We start from the raw sequence: 17,214 nt of genomic DNA, 5'->3' as shown, positions 1-17,214 counted from the left end.
CCCAACCCACAATGTGTCTACATAATTAAACACCATTTGTGATGCCGCTGGGAGAAATTCAAGGAGCAGAGAGCCCAGAAGAGAAGGCCTCCATGCTAGACATTTCATGAGTGTTTTTATGATCTGCAGTGACACCGGGAGATAAAGGATCTCACTGTTCTGGAAAACACATACCTTCCCATCAAATGTGGTCATGTTAATGTTTATTTTCCCCAGTAATCAACATACTAAATGTGCCTTGTCTCAACTTCCTGTCCCAGTAATATAAATTCAAGGTTTTCAGAAACAGACATTCATGGAAGTCAGCAGAGCATGGCGTAGAAGCTTGTATGTTTACAGTCCCTCTGACAAAATGGGTTATGAATCCACAGTGAGTGTCACACTAAAACAAACTGTTTTGAGGCTAGGATCTGAATTCTCTTTCTAGCCTAATATATCCCAGATTGGTGCTACCGTTCACCCAGGGAAGCTAGATGAGAGAAGATGGTTAAAAAAGAAACCAGTTCAAGTCATCAGGCTTATTGATGGGGGATTTTGATGATATTGGAAAATAAGGGGCATAGCATACAAATTTTATGATACTTAGGGATGTATATGAGTCGTGACAAAAATTCTAGAATATTCTATAGGGAAACAGAGGCATGGCACTGTTATTATTAAATTTCATCCCAATCATGTCAACTGTCAGTGTTGATGAACTCATTCCATGGGATTGCGCATCTTTCTCACACTCGGGAGAATATTTTGTGGTGCTTGATTCAGATGGCCCCTCAATGATTTAGGTAGCATTTTACCAACTATATCAATCTCTTCTATGAAAACTAAAATTGTTTAATTTACTCTGCAAGAGACATTGGGTATAATGGACTATATAAACCCTCTCTTAACCCTTTACTTTGTGTACAATTAAGGCTGGATGGAAGGGGGAGGAGGTTGAAGGGAAGCAGGTAAGCAGAGGAAAAGTAGGTCAAGTTTGCTTCTTGTCCCCTCTTCAAATCAATTCAACTACAGATGCTCTTTCCCTTCTCTCTGCTCCACAGACAGCCGGCACCATGAGCCAAAGCCGCCCCCTCACCGCCTCCTGCTCCCATCAGGCCAATCAAGTGGATAAACCCAGGGAAACAGAAGGAAGATCTTTTAGGACGAGCTGTATTCACTATTTAGAAATAGCATGGCAATGTGAAAGAAATAGAGGCAGAGATGGAAACATTCATTGTTAAAGCACTGCCCCCTAGCCAATCATAATATTCAATACCTGGTTTTATTTTGTCTTGAGCTCTCTAATATAATTGTTACCCTGTTTGCTTTCAGGGGCCTTGAGTCAAAACCCATCAAAACTACAAGGGAATCACCAGGCCTAGGTTTTTATTCTTGTTTTTAACCTCAGACATAGTATGTACATTAAACAAACTGATCACCTATTTAAGGCTTGTGTCTTTATCTCAAAGTGGAATTAACAAACCCACTCTTTTGCCTTTCTCCTAAAGTCACAGTAGCCTGAAATCTTTATTATTTTATTTTATTTTAGGATATTTCATTTAAAAACTGAAGAGAATTTTTTTCTATTATAAGAATAGAAAAGACAGTGGATAAGATCAGAATGGTATTATATTTAGTCCCATTTGCCAACAGACTGTGTAAGACTGAGGTGAGATGCTTAAAATCTGCCAAACCCAAACTGTGAGCTAAAGGATGATAATTTTGAGAAAAAAGAAAGAAGTCTTGGACCATCCAGGTTTACAATGATAAGTCTGATTAGTCAACACAACCGACTATTGGTTAATAGGTGGGGGGAGGGAGGTGTGGTCCTGTGTTCCAAATGTGAAGACCAAACCTCCCTGAGCATAGGTGAAGCAAGCTCCTGAGATTCCGGGGTGGGTGTAGCACATGGAGATCGGTCCCTCTGACCCAGTGTTTTTATGTTCTGTTTTGTTCCCTTGCAGAGCTCTCAGCATGGTGGCTCTTCTACTTCACTGGCATCCACCAAAGTCTGCAGCTCAATGGATGAGAACGATGGCCCTGGGGAAGGTGATGAGCTTGGGACTTGGTATCTGAGGAGAAGGCCCAGCTTTTATAGGGGCAGAGGAATGGGTTGGCAGAATTAACTCTGAAAAACTGTGAACAGCTCAAGCAGAAGGAAAAGGACCAACCCAAGCAGTTCGCGAGGGTCAATGATAAGGGGCTGGGATTGAACCAGCTCCCACAAGGGATTGGGATGTACTCCTTAGAATGGGAAGAGTTGGCCTCAGCTGGACCCATTTCCCTTTCTCTGAGAGTGGGTATTTCCTAGGAAGGCAGCTGTTGTCTGCTTGGGAAATAACAGAGGGAAACTGCTACCCTTGTGTTCCCAAACTCTGTTCTCTTTTCATACACTGGAGGCTATTGGCTCTCTTGACTATTACAGCCACAGATGCGCTCTCATGGACGTGAACTCAATGTATGAAACCATGGTTTTACAAAAAGAATTAGTGATGATTGCAAACAATGCTTTTTATCCGTTAAGCAAATTCAGTTTTTAGATTTTCAATGTGAGGTCGTCGAGTGACCTGGATCCCAGAATCAACTTTTTCACTAACTCACTGGATGGTTTGGGGCAAGCCTCTTCAACTGTCCATAATATAGTTCTTCTTCTGTAAAATGGGATGGTAAAATACATACCTATTTCCTCCCTTGTGGTTGTTATCAGCTCAAATTGACTAGGGAAAAGTGTTTAGAAAAAAGCGTTCTGATCAAGCCACTCTTAAAAAATCAGCTCCTCTTACTTGGTATTTCCTCAAATGCCCTGTGGGGGAGGCACTTTTATTGTGACAAGAGAGTGAGACTCTAGGGTTTACATCATTTCCTTATAGACTGACAATATAATTCATAATTCAAATCTGGTTTTAGCTTCCTGGTGAAATATATCTGAGAAGATCTAAGTACTTAGAGATTCTAGTTTTAAAATGAGATATTCCCACTTTAGTATTTCTCAGTCTTTAATATACACATTTTATTGTGAATCTCTAAGAGGGAGATATATCATTCAACTGCTTAAGAATGATCTAATCATATTATCATTTACTTCAGGCACATGTAGGTGTGAGAAACTAAGGGCCTTGGAAATGAAGACTTATGACAATAATATTTTTATAATATTTCATAAAAAGTAAAATAAAATCACCACTTTCTCTAACAAAAGCAAAGTCAGCATATGCTCTTAAAATGTATTATATCTTGTTAACTAAAAGCCCCATTTTTATTTCTTATTAGTTTTGTTTTGAGTGGAAGTAAAATGGCAATTTTTTATATTTAAATGAAACTTAAAGACATTGTTCTCTTAAATACTCAAGCCTTTTCATCAGTCTTCCTTCCCAAGAGACAACAATATATATTTTTACCTGAACTCTAAATCATCATTGCAATTTAATTTCTAGGTTTCATTATGTTGAGAATCTTTCTAAAGCATTTTTCATAAAGCTTGCTTTATTTCACACACACACACACACACACAAACACACACACACAAACACATACCGAATTATTTCCTGGCTACCATGCAAAATCAGACTTTTTGGCTATACCATGTCTGTAGCTCAGCCACCTAGAAGTCTCTTTTTTTCTGATGTGTTTTATTTGCCTAATGAAATGAAATGATCTTTGAGTAAGCCTTTGGCTGACCCTTCTTGGCCAAAAGCCTAAAAAGTACCTTTTATCAATAATCAGGGGAAAAAAAATCCCAAGCCCTGTGCTTTGAATGGGTGCCCTGTGGATGCTCCCATGGGAAGGGAGGGTCAAAGTATCTCTTTCTATTTGCTGTCTACATGGCAAACCTGTTGCATCAGCCAAGGATGATCACTTTTATTACCAAAGTACTATAGCAGCTTCAAGGCTGTCACTTGGGAGATTTTTTTTTTTTTTTGGTAAATTCAGGTGCTTTGCAGTGAATTTAAAACATCCTCAGCCATCTCCTTTCATTCCTATGGAAGAGACAAAAAAAAAAATCCCTAGACTGACTCCTTCACAGGCAAAATCATGGCTTCTTTCCCAGATAGGATAAGGGAGAGGGCATTGGCTCCAGCCCTCACTTTATTCTGGAGATCATCTAGATGGCTTCTGGTAGCTTCACCAATAAAGATATGAAGAGGCTTATGAATATCCACAGCAATAGCAGCAGTGATTACAAATGTCCTACATTTAGATGATTTCCAGAAATTCCACCCACTCTAAAGCCCAGAGTGGTACCAGCATAAAGGTCCTAAAGTAGGCTTTCAGTGATTTGTCATTCCCCAACAATAACCAAATGTGATATGCAAAAATTACTAGAAAGCTCCCTCGCCACCTAAGGTTTGCAATTCATTTTGAGAAGAAATATTTAGTCTCACTTAAGGTCAAAGGAGGAGCACATTTAGAAAACCTGCTAGGCTTCCATCCCTTTTTGCATTCAAGATGCCTGGGGGAAAGCTAGGATTTATAACTTTAAAGCATGTAAATTTTAGAGCCCAGCTATAAAAGGCTTTTTACACCCCTAACATGTTAAAGGTTATCCAGTATATTTATGTGACCTAAGCATGGCTTATTTAGTTTTATGGCCTTGGATATTTAAAGCATTATTAGGCATTTGTAAAATATTTCAAAATGCATTTTCAGGGGGAAAATGCGTTGTGTTAGTGGCACTAACATAATTGAAAGTACAAAACTGTTCTGTTCACAGACATAATAGATAGGGCAATTTCAACTCAACATCTGCTATGCAGGTTGCTAGCAAGAACATTTGTTTAAAACCTGCTCGTTGATACTGGGGAAGGGTGGCAATCAATGCTTAGTTCATAAGGAATTTTACGGAGATCTCCATTTCAGGATGTAGTAAAACCAAGTGTCCAAACAGGAGGCGTTTTTCCTGCTGGTACCATGTCAAGCAGTCAGTCCAGAGACCCTTCAGAACTGCATTTTTCACTGTGCCATATGGAGCAATGTTATTTCTCCATGCTCAGCAGATATTGAGTAAATGCTATTGATCAAACTGGCATGAAGTTAAAAAAAAACAAAAACGAAACTTCCTCAGAATCCTCACTGCAAGTACTTACATGGGTGGAGGTGAACCCCATACGTTTCCTTTTAGTTTATCATTTGTCTTAGTGAAAACTGTTGAGTATAGACAACATCTATGAAGGAGGGGGGCGGTTGCCTCACGTACAGAAAATGACATATTGAGTCTGAATCAGTTCCACTCTAATTAGATGATACTTCTAAATGTCCCCTTTGTGCAACATCTGTGTCCCCTTTTCTACCAATAAAAACGTATTAATGATTCTTTCAGAAGTGTTGGAGGAAGGCTTCCAGATTCCAGCCACAATAACAGAACGATATAAAGTCGGAAGGACAATAGGAGATGGAAATTTTGCCGTTGTCAAGGAATGTGTAGAAAGGTGAGAAGAATATCACTTGTGTAAAACTTGAAAGGAAACATTTGGCATTATTTTCCCAGGTTGTATCTCTATCTATAGTCTGTGACCCATATGGAATAAGTTAATGTCTCGACCCCAGATGCAAAAAAAAAAAAAAATAGAAACTATTTAACAATGAACTTGAAAAATGTAGTGATTTTGGAGGGTGATCTATGAATCAACTATGAATTAAGGACTTTGATTTTTTTTAATGTACTGGGTGAAACTTTGCCAGGTCTTTCAGGTAAGTTTCTACTTTGTTAAAAAATATATATATTGAACAGTTTTTCCCAATGCTTTTTGAGGCATTTTTCATAGAAGTCAAAATATTCCTATATGCAGTTTAAATCTCTAATGGGTACTATCATAAAATTGCACATAACAATAACCTTGAAAAGCTTTAAATGCCTGTGTTGGTGCCAAGAAAAATGGTGCTTAATATACTAAAATATATTAAAATGGATAATCCAGGTACTCTGGGCCAAGGGGAAGGGTTTAAAGGGAAGGATTTATCCCTGAATTCTTAATGACATACTCAAGGACAGTAGCTAGTAGCTATTAGATGGGAAAGTAACAACTAATAAAATTACAGACCAAGGTGCCCTCAAACCCCCAGTTCAGTATCAAATTTGGATTTCTGTTCTTGGGCACATGCTTGTTTTAGAGATCCAGGTTATCCTGCAGCTTCTTCTCAGAGCTGTGTAGGCAGAGTATTGAGAAGTCAAGGGGCACCTGCCTCATTCCTTGAAGGAGTGTGTCCTCTAAGTTTCTGGGGGCCTAGTCTGGGATGCACATGACTCCCTTGCCCTTCTCTGCTCCCAATGAGACAGGACTCTCTTGCCAGTCAGTTCCTCACCACCACAAGATAATCACACTCCTCTGTGTTATACCTCAGACCAGAGAAAGCATTTATTCCTGAAGAGCCAGAGCTGGTTCTTCTCCAAGGGTTTTAATTTAGAAGCACAGGTCCATACCACATTAGAGACAGAAGTCTACATAAGGCCTCACATCCTGAGGGTTCTACTTTGGCCAATATCCACTTACATGCTATGTGCTCCCTCTTCCCCTTGACACTTCCTGGAGGATGCTTCCCCAACCAAGATAGCAGAGCCTTCATTAAGCTACCCTCATGCAGTTGCTCTCAAATTTTGCTCCACTCCAACATGTCAGCTGGACTAGAACATTTGCAACAGAGATAGTCACCCACGATAGCAGTCACTCTCCATGAGGGAAGAGCAGGGATTGAAAATCCCTTTAGTGGATTCTGCCACATCACTTTTTCCCCTTTTACCCTTATCACAGAGCTTGGCCATTCGTTGCCTTACTGTCAGATATAGAAAATATCACCTAGTTGTGAGCCAGGAGCCTCTATCACTGCCTCTTCCCTCCCCATGCAACCCTCAGACCATGCCTGCAGGTGTGCCCATGACTACTTACCTGAAAATGTTCACAGCTAGCCTCCTGGCCATGTTTGGCCTGACCTGACCATACCTGATATTTCACTAAAGCTTGGAGAACTCAAAATGGAGCTTTTGGGACTGAAAGAAAGAGAACACACTAAGCATGAACCTCAAATTTCTCAGCAATAGAAATTTCAAAATACAACTGTGCTAAGGATTCTGAGAATAATATCTTAAATATGAATTTTTTGAATTTATTGAGTCAAAGTACTTGTCCTTAAGCACCTCATCCAATGCTTACTTCAGAAAGAGGTACTCAGTAAATATTGACTGATAGGGTGACATTTTATGACGTTTGACCGGAATCTCTTGTAAACTGCCAAAGTATACATCTTCGGCTTCTTACACATGATTTAGAAGAAGATATTGAGCCTTGAATATAATATTTGCAGTGTTTCCTGCCATTATTTAAAAAAATCCCATTACTTTACTGGGTCTCACACCTGCTAAGACAGGAGCAACCACTGTTTAGTGAGCATAAGCTATCTATGAGACCCTTAGCTTATGACATCTCATGTAATCATCATAATGATCCCACAATACCAGTATTGTTGTGCCCATTTTTATAGAAGAAAAACTGGGGGAGTTAAATGTCTAAGGTCACTTAGCTAATAATACTTAATAGCTCAATAGTTAAGAAGGCTCTACTCCCAAACCCACACTTTTAGCTTCAACTCCACTGCTTCTGATGAATTCCCCACAGGACACATAACTGAGCCAAAATTACATGCATTGCATTTAGCCCTGTGCAAATAAGATAGAGAATGAACTCAGGAAAACTAAGCCTAAGGTGACGGGTGGAGGTGCGTGGACATGTTTATATCATTTTATATTTCATTGATACTTTCACTGATAGTAAATCCAGCCCTTTTAACATGATTTTTGCTACAGCAGAAAATCCCATTTCTAGCAGATTGCCGTGGCCTTTCACCGTGGGGTATCTGGTTGTTTGCCCGTGCTTGTCATCTGTTGTCTGACATGGCAGCAATGTGCCGTTTTTCTCCTAGCTAGTCCATGGATTGGGATGACATCTTATCCTACAGTTCCTGTCTTCCCACACTGGAGAATTCTCATTTCTCTTTCCAGAATTAATTTGTTTCTTTCTAACTTGGATTGTATTCATTTTGCACGAGTTCACATCTTGGGCCTCACTGTGTGAAACTTCAGAGCCTAAATACCAGATTGCTCCAAAAGTGTTAGTATTCAGCTCCTGCTGAACAAGGACATATGGCATGTGCCCTCTCTCCCCAGAGGTATCATGAAAGATTCTTTTAATATTTTCCAGAGGTCCAAGAAAATTAAAGCAAGCTAAGAATGTTGTGAATGGCACACATTGCTTGCGGGTGTGTTCTGCCATATTTCTAGGGATGAATATGTATTAATAAGGGCAAGTATGTTCTTCCACTGTTAATAATATGCTGTCACAGGCATGATTTTTCTACAACAATGGACACAATAACGGGGTCACATTGGTCTTTTCTTCTGTGGTCCTGTGACCGTGAATCCTTTGGTAATGCTCTGCTGCTAGGTCCAGTGAAATTTCTGCTTATGCCCCAGGAATAATTTTCCAAGTGGCCTCAGGGGCTCCTCAGACATGACAAAGGAAGTTAGTGGACTGGGAGTTCAGCTGGGAGAAACATGCTCTATTTTGAAGCTGCTTTGTGGGGCATTTTGAGTCCATTGAGTCCATTAAGTCCCAGCAAAAGTACTCATAGAAGTCAGACCATGAATAAAGGACTTGCTAGGAAATGCCCTTCATTTCTAATTGTCCTGGCTTTGTGTGGACTAATTACCATGCATGTCAAGAGAAAGAGTAATGCTGTCTTGAGCATAGATGGTGTCCCAGGTGGCTCTCTGCCCACCTCCACTGCTTGCATTTTTAGTTGACTTTAATATACATATATCTACGTGTGTGTGTGTGTATGTGTGTGTTTAGTTGTAGGCGGATACAATACCTTTATTTTTTTAATGTGGTGCTGAAGATTGAACCCAGTGCCTCATGCATGCTCAAGACGAGTGCTCTACCACTGAGCCACAACCCTAGCCCTTTAGTGTTTTTTTTTTTAGTGAGCTGCATTAAAATCCTTGGTGTTGATGCTTCCAGCTCTCCCTGCTCCATCCATAAGCCTAAAGAATTGCACAATAAAACTGATAGTTCTAGAGATGAACATTAGCTGGCTGTAACCCACCGGAACAAGCACCCACTTAGAAAAACTACAGAATTTTGAAGAACTACAAGAACTGTGCACCCAGAGTCAGGAGGCATGTCCTTCAGAACGGGGACTGAGAGGACAAGTCAGGTGAAGATGCTTAGACATCTCTGGACCAGCTGTTTATTTTTCTTCCTTCTTTCCTGCCTGAGTATGCTCTGGCACCTGATAACCGTGAGGCTCTTGGTCAACTTTGAAAATGAAAATTCTCTTCCAGAGATGGGATGCTTGGTTCTCTGCTACTGGTAGTTGCCTCCTTGCAGAGGAGATGGAGCTCTATGAGGACAAACTTGGTGAACAATTTGCTGACCCATCCTGTTGGGGGTGGGATGGTATCTTCTAATCACTCTAGTAACTGCCACCACCTTCTGGAGTTTCCACAAATCAACCAACAAGTGCAGAGCACTTGGGAGTTCAGGACCTGCTGGGCATTTCTGGGCTACAAAGAGACAAAGCACAGCCTGTGTCCTTGGAAACTTAGACATGTGCAAAGTATTGCTGCGAAATTAAATAAATGCTGTGGTAGAGGAGCGCTTGGAAAGCTGTGTTTTCTTTGACACATAAGCTTTTCAATATTTTTCAAAACACAGCAAATAACAAGGAAAACCGCATTAGTTTAGAGTACCACATGATAGCCAATTCCTTTTTGACAAATATTCTGCTACCCTCCCTAGGTGAGGAGGAAATGGGAGGAAGAATTGCTATGCTGAACAAGACGACTTTTTTCCAACTGTTTGGAGCATGCACATAAAAAGCTAGCTTCGTTCAAAATTTGGAAATTTGCAAAATTCGGGAATTTCCTTCCAGTAGTGCAGGTTCTAACCATGGGTCACTCTTACTGGGAAGATGACCTTACTAACTGACAAGGAGAAAGACAAAAATTTCTGCTGCTACTGCCTTTGTTGTGGCAGAGGGGGTTCTGTGAGGTGAAAAGAATAGAATTTCAGGAACAAACAAGCAAATGTCCTATATTGTCACCAGCAAGCCAGGTAGTTAGTGTTCTTTTCCATCCATCCAATGGTAGACACCTTAGGACAAGGAGCAAATCTCTCATCTCTGAATCCCCTGTAGATCCATGCTAGTTGCTGAACGATTGCACAGGCTCAGCAGTCCTCAGAGGTCAGGGTCTAAAGGGAAGCAAAGACATTATTTAAGGTTTTCTTTCTTGCCAAGTGCTTTCACTTAAAGGGAGCACTTATGTTTCTGTTCTTATGGTTTACAGTAAGTCCTAACACCTGTTTTAAGGCTCATTTTGCAGACAAGCTACTTTCCTATAAACATGTACTTCTGGGAACTAAGGATTTTATTATATGACTTTGTAGTTCTATCCTCAAGGAATCAAGAGAGAAAAGTTGCAATATTAATCTTGGTGGTCCTCCATGGGACTCATTTTCTGATATAAAATTTGGGTAAATTGAATAGAATGTTTAAGCCTATTACAAAAGGTATTGGTAGGAAAGCCACAGGTCCTTTTTCCTTGTAAGCCCTGGGGCCATCTAGCCCGTAGTCTCTCTCGTTTTCCCTGAAGATGTAGGCTCAGGACAGAGACTGCTGGCTTAGCCTCCTGAGAGCCAATCCACCCACCTGCTCACTGGGGATACTGCTCCCTGCCTATATGGCTATAAAGGAAAATTCAGCCTTCCCAGATCCCACACCAGCCCTTGGCCCAGAGTACTTTAACATTTAAAGGAAATGAGGATCAAATGGCAAACATGGCAATTACAAAGCTAAGTCACACACACACACACACACACACACACACACACACTTCTTACCAGCTTTTCCTTTTTAGCCCTGCAAAACTCCATCCTTGCTGTTTGGCCCTGCCTGGGATTGCTGGTGGAGATGGAAGCAGAGTATCCAAGTCTAGATTCCTCTGTTATCAAATGAAACTTGTTAAACCAGAGAGGAAATTGCTCATGGATTCTAATCTTGGGTTTACTCTATCATTAATTTATGTGTATATGTGTGTGTGTGTGTGTGTGTGTGTGATCACGAAAATCAGAATCCAGAAACCTTTAGGCTTCTAGTTTTCCTCTTAAGAAACTCTCAAACTCCTTAGAAGTCTCATAAAAAGAGGCTGCTGAAAAGGATCCTGTGGTCTTATAAGACCTAGGTCTTCCACAGTATGAGGAAGCCCTGGATAGCTGAATAATTTCACTTACACATTTCTGTTTGCTAGCACACTTATAATTTCTAACGTTAGCTATTGTGTTTTACCTCTTTCTGAAGTTCTTCTCCACATTCACCCCACGACTTTGCTGACGGTCTGAGGTCTATGGAGGAAATGTCCAGTATCCAGGGCCCTGTACTTAGCTGAGGCCTGGTTCATATCTTCCTCTATCATGGCCTCTCTGCTCAGCCATGGCAGATTCATTGTTGAAAAATCCACATGGCAACGTGGGAGAGACATCCTTGACCTTCTAAATCCAATCCTTGTGGAATTAAGGCAGGGTGTATTCCCCCTGAACACCCACATCTCTGCAGGAGGACCACCCTCAAGCAAAGGGTTTTACTCCCTCCCATCTGAACCCCAAAGCCCTCTAGTGGAGAGAAGGGGCCTCAAAGTAATTATTCTGGTTTTATTCACCAGATACAATCATCACAATTTAATATCTATTGAGTGTTTTCTGCAAGCTAGCACTATTCAGGGGCCTGCTAATGTAGTAGGAGAAGCATTTTTGGAGGTAATAGACATGAATAGTTTCTAAAATGCCCTTGAAAACCATTTTTAACACCTGGCCTCTTGAATTTGTCTATAGGAAAAAAAATCACTTTCTTGCTCTAAGCACGTAACTAGGAAATCACACTTAATTCACCATACCAAAGATTGTAAAACCCTATTTTACAATTTTGTTCTTCATCAACCTCGTTCTCCTTGCATACATTTTGATCCGTATAATTGCCTTTTATCTGTAGGTAAAAAGGTAAGCTTAGTTTTGCACCAGAAATGAAAGCAGAGTGCTTTGGAAGTCGTGGTTTATTTGATAGTTAAGTATGCACTTTGTCCTTCAACAATAGCCATGTCCTTAGGTTCTCCACCGTGATACCTTAGAAATGTGGACACACTAGGAACCTAGTCAAAGGTGGCACTATGACTAAACCCTCCCTCCACACCCATCACAGATGAGGGGCAGTGTTGGTTAGGCTTTAGGGGAAACAGAGACTCCAAGAACTGAGAATCCTAATTTTATGCTCTGGGAAAGTGAGGTAATTGTAATTGTCACTTCCATTTTCTTTCAATGAAATGAGACAGGGGCCCCAGGGGTCCCAGGAAGCTCCAGGAATAATTGTACCCTTTTCTATACACCTTGAGCATATCATCCCTGAGTTCTCCAGCAGAACTCACACATAAGCCCTGTCCCTGAACTGAGGTCTAAAGAGACTGATCTACTTCTTGGGAGGCTTCAGAACCCTTGGCCTTGAGAACCATTCAGAAAACTGTCACCAGCCACTGTCATGGATAGAAAACTTCAAGAGAGACTGTGGCAAGAAGGAGGACAGGAACTCATTGTCACTTCCAAAAGAACAGAGGAGAAATTCAGTAGGAGTGTAACATGGCAATAGCAGTGGTCATGTTGTAGTACAAGCACAGCCACATAAAGAGCTCGAGCATATTTTTTGTCCTTAGAATTGGTCAATCCATGAACATTTACAAATTTCTTGATTAAAAAAAGAAGAAAGGAGAGCCTTTCACAACATATGTACACCATGATGCAAAGTTTATGGGGTAAGAAATTAATCCCATGATTCAATTGATTGGAAATTGTTTTATTAAAAAGAAACTTTCTCTTTGCAGGTCGACTGCTAGGGAGTATGCTCTGAAAATTATCAAGAAGAGCAAGTGTCGAGGCAAAGTATGTATAAAGTTTATCATTGTGAAATACAGTGTTTGGACAGAAAGACATGAAAGTTGGCTCCCAAATAAGTGAAGCTTACCCTTAGAGTTGCATTCTGGTGGAATAGAATGTTATATACTTATTTGAATATAACTTTTAAATATTCCTGGAATAAAGTTTGATAGGAATGATTGGAAGTTCTTCCACTCCTTATCTTCATTTGCTTTACTTTCTTCCCTTCCTTTTGTGATCTAAGTTTCATCCCATCCTTTTGTATAAAATTATAGTTGTCACTATAGGCTCTGAATTTAATCACCTAAAGACCTTTAACGTCTTTTGGCAATTCTACGCTACAGGAATATCACTTTATTTTACCAAAACACACCTCCCTTGATCCTCAAATAGTATCGTTGTGCTCTTTTAAGTTAGCTCCTCACATGTTTTATGTCTGATGATTAAGATTACTTTTCCCTTGGACAGGAACACATGATCCAGAATGAGGTGTCTATTTTAAGAAGAGTGAAGCATCCCAATATCGTCCTTCTGATTGAGGAGATGGACGTGCCGACTGAGCTTTATCTTGTCATGGAATTAGTAAAGGTGGGTGTTTTGGAAAACAAGCTTCTAATTGAGACATCATACTTTACTACACTGTAGAGTTCTTTCTTTTACTTTCTTTCACCAGTATCCAGTCTTCTATTTCTGTGCATTGGTACAGTGACTATTAATGGAGACTGGAGATAGCACAGTGGTAGAGTGCTTGCCTAGCTATGTACACACCCCTGGCTTCTATCCCCAGAACCACACACACAAAAAAATTAAATTTAAAAAGGCATTTAATAAACTTACTCACTACTTATAAGAAAATGTTCAAGCTGTTACTTATAAAGAAAAATGCTCATTCTTCCTAATGAAAGTAAGTTTTTATCATTCAGTGTTGTTTTATTATTCCGATATGTTGCCCTTTTAAACTTAATGATTATTTTATAGGTAAAGCCCACTTTCTTTTTCTACTTGAAATTATGACTTGTTTCTGAGGGTTGAGGCCTTGTTTTTAGTGACGTGAGAATATGGTTATGTTTGAGACTGACAAAATTATTGTCATGTTTGAGACTGAAGATGTCAAAAACATGACAACAGTTTTGTGGTAAAAGTGTTACAACGTCATCCCAACAAAGAAAGGTTGATTTTACTTATTCAGATATTCACATTGGTACTTTATTATCAAATCATCTTTTTACCAACCTTGAAAATTATACTTTCTGCAGCACCAAGAAGAGTATTTTTACTATGACATTACTCTTTAGAAGAAGAGCTTTGAACCATTCCATTGCCTCTCTGTGTGCTGTTAGAAATTGATTAACCCCCTGTTGTTATTGATTAGTTCCCTGTTGTTAGTTGATTTTTGGAGAGCTGAAATTAAATTAAATTTGGAGATCAGAAATAAAGGAGGCAAAGACTCAAGTGTTCAGAACACATTTTGTGGTAGATCTTAGTCTGATTATGTGCTGGTCAGTTGACCAAAGTAAGGTCTTTATTGCATTTAACCACTCTTGTGAATTCTTTCTGCATAATCAACATATCCTAACAGGCCACGGAGGGATCAACATATCCTAACAGGCCACAGAGGGTCTCTAGTCCAGCACGGGATTGCTCAACCATGCCACTAAATTGTACCTTTAGATTTAATCTGACCCAGCACAGCCTTGATGCTAGGTCTGGAAGCTTCTTGGAAAGTGAAGACTAACCCCAGCCTTGCCTTGAAAGACTCCCATAACATCTTCCTGAGAAATCTGGGTAGGGTCATTCTTTCAAACCCTAAGGGTTTATGGTGTGCCAAGAAGTACCTGAATCTATAGAATAAATAAGGCCCATATTCTGGGAAACAGTGAAGTATCAGTTATTAAGAGTGAAATTCCATAATTATTAGGAAGAGGACTTTAGATGTCTGCCCTCCAAAGTGGAGCACATGCAAACTGCTTTTGTGTTCAGAGAAGAGAAGTTCTTGTGGCACTGCCATGGGCCTCAGAGAGCCATCAGAGTGAGAATGGCAAAGGGGAAAGGAAAGAACATTCCAGAAAGGGGCCCTAAAGAGGACAGGCTTGGAGTTCAGTGAACTTGGTTTGTTTTGACAACCAGGAAAGAAATGTCCTACCTGGTACATAAGGTAACTGTCCTAAGAAATGGCAGGTGAAGAAAGTAAACAAACTGGAATGAAGGTTGGGGTCAGAACACAGAAAGCCTTTCCTTCAGGCTTTGGGCAAGGAGTAGCAATTTTTGATGAGAAAGAAAAAAAAAATTAGAGTGCTATAGTGTGAGGGAAGGTGACCATGGATATGCAGGATGCTTTGGATAAAGAGCTTATGGAAGGAGGTGAGAGGCCACAGCCCAGTCCAGAGGCAACACAGCAAATGACTCCTTCACTTTGAATCATTAGAGGTGAGGTGGCCCAGAAGGATGTGCATGAGAAATTATTTTAAAAAAAAGGGCGAGTAAGATTTGTTGAGAGCTTTGTTGAGGATAAATACAAAAAGCGATGACAGGAATACTGGAGCCTAGAGGGTCAAGACAATCATGGAGTCTTTGCAAGGGGCCACATGCAGCCACATATGTCCTACCTGTGACTCCACAGGTGCCAATCACATGGACCACTGTGAATGCCCTGCCTCTTCGGAGACCACCTGAAAACTGTGTGGCAGCCTTTCTTTTGAGAGAAACAGAAAGTGCGGAGATAAAACATTAATATTGGGGGGAAAAAAACAAACGTCTATGCCTCATTTGAGAACCACTGTTGAAGGGACAATGAGAAAAGTTTCCAGAGTGCAGATTATACAAGGGGACAGGGAGTCCAAGCCCAATAGTGAGATCTGAGAATCATCAGCCTACAAAGGCTATATTTTGCTTTTACTATTTTAAAAAGAAAAATTAAGTCCCTTGCCACATTAAATAACAGATGAATGCAACCGAGTCCTGTGCTCAGCTGTTCTGGTGCATTGTACGCTCGAATGATGCAAACATTTTTAGTAAATCAGATCCAAATTCCCTGAAAGGGTTTCAAACAAATGGAACTTAAATTGAAGTATCACTGTTTTGCCAAGTAGCAATAAATTAGCAAGGAACAAGGGAAATAAAAGTTCAGATGAATAATAGTCCTAGAAAACTTGCTTGGAAATTTCTCCACCCTCCCTCCCCTTTCTCTCTCATCTTTGGAATGATGAGTTCTGGTCCTCCTTCCTATTCTTTACAAAAAAAACACACTATAGGAAAAGAAAACACTTCTCCCAACCCAAGGCAGCTAAATCTAGAGAGTCAAGGGGTGGGGGGAGAATGTCACAAGGCAGCAGAACGTTTTGTTAAGTGTGCAGTTTGCAGTTTTTCTCATTGGGGGAGGTTTAGGATTATGAATCTGCTCTTCAGCTGGCAGTTGGTGTGAGGCAGGTAGCATGTGTCACCAAGGTATTCACATGTCACAAGGACACTGCCTGGGGACCCAGCTTCATCTCCTCCTCTTTGGTGGGGGCTGTGCAAATAGTCGCGTGTCTGTCAGAGTCCTCCCCCACGCCTGTCTTGAGTTCTGGAGGAAATGTTGCCATCTTTCATTATGAGAGAGAAATCACCATAAAGCCCTTTGAGATGCAAGTGGCAGGGAAAGCCCTTATGAACCTAAAGCCCTGCATCCATTCTTCATCTTCTTTATGGTATGTCAGTCTCCTCTGCAGGCAGTCCCATCAGCCCATCTGTTAATGGGCTGCTCCACCTGCTGTTCTCTTCTCAGGGCGGAGACCTTTTTGATGCCATTACTTCCACTAACAAATATACCGAGCGAGATGCCAGTGGGATGCTGTACAACCTGGCCAGTGCCATCAAATACCTGCATAGCCTGAACATCGTGCACCGAGACATCAAGCCAGAGAACCTGCTGGTAAGAGGAATACTATCTGCAGGGCACCCTGAGTTCACAGTCCCTGTGGGTGAATAGAATGTTTTCCCCCTTTTTCTTTTGAAAAATTTTACCTTGAAGGCTCATTTCTAGCTAGCCTCAGTTTCTCATGTAAAACCTTCCTTTTAAATGGATCTACAGAGGTAATGTGCCACTAAGAGAGTTCCACTTGTTAGTATTTATTTGCTAAGATAAATAAGAGCCCGAGTCAGAAAGTCTGCAGCTGTAGTTAATATCTTGGGCCAAGATAAGATGGTGACCAGAAGCATTGTTACATATATTTTTTATCTCTAGCACTTTTAGGTAAGAAATTTTTGCCTGGCCAAAAAAAAAAAAAAAAAA

The 17,214-nt window shown here is 40.5% G+C and overlaps 1 protein-coding gene and 1 long non-coding RNA gene across 5 annotated transcripts in view; one reads left to right on the top strand and one right to left on the bottom strand.

The window, feature by feature from the left end:
• Dclk1 (doublecortin like kinase 1) overlaps positions 1-17,214 on the top strand; it is a 327,730-nt gene that overhangs the window by 260,075 nt on the left and 50,441 nt on the right. For all 4 annotated transcript variants that reach the window (XM_048800837.1, XM_048800838.1, XM_015484208.2 and 1 more), the window contains 5 exons: positions 1,944-2,028; positions 5,297-5,405; positions 12,893-12,950; positions 13,413-13,532; positions 16,708-16,854. In XM_048800837.1, coding sequence (XP_048656794.1) covers positions 1,944-2,028; positions 5,297-5,405; positions 12,893-12,950; positions 13,413-13,532; positions 16,708-16,854 — 519 coding nt within the window. The remainder of the gene's footprint in view (positions 1-1,943; positions 2,029-5,296; positions 5,406-12,892; positions 12,951-13,412; positions 13,533-16,707; positions 16,855-17,214) is intronic.
• On the bottom strand, positions 5,295-11,159 carry LOC125616133. Its single transcript, XR_007346757.1, has 3 exons — positions 11,149-11,159; positions 8,898-8,902; positions 5,295-5,431 (listed from the first exon to the last, which is right to left on the bottom strand). It is a non-coding gene; the product is annotated as an uncharacterized LOC125616133 (long non-coding RNA).

The sequence above is a fragment of the Marmota marmota genome, unplaced genomic scaffold, assembly GCF_001458135.2.
Source record: "Marmota marmota marmota unplaced genomic scaffold, marMar, whole genome shotgun sequence".
Lineage (NCBI taxonomy): Eukaryota > Metazoa > Chordata > Mammalia > Rodentia > Sciuridae > Marmota > Marmota marmota.
This window is presented reverse-complemented; position numbering and strand designations above follow the sequence as displayed.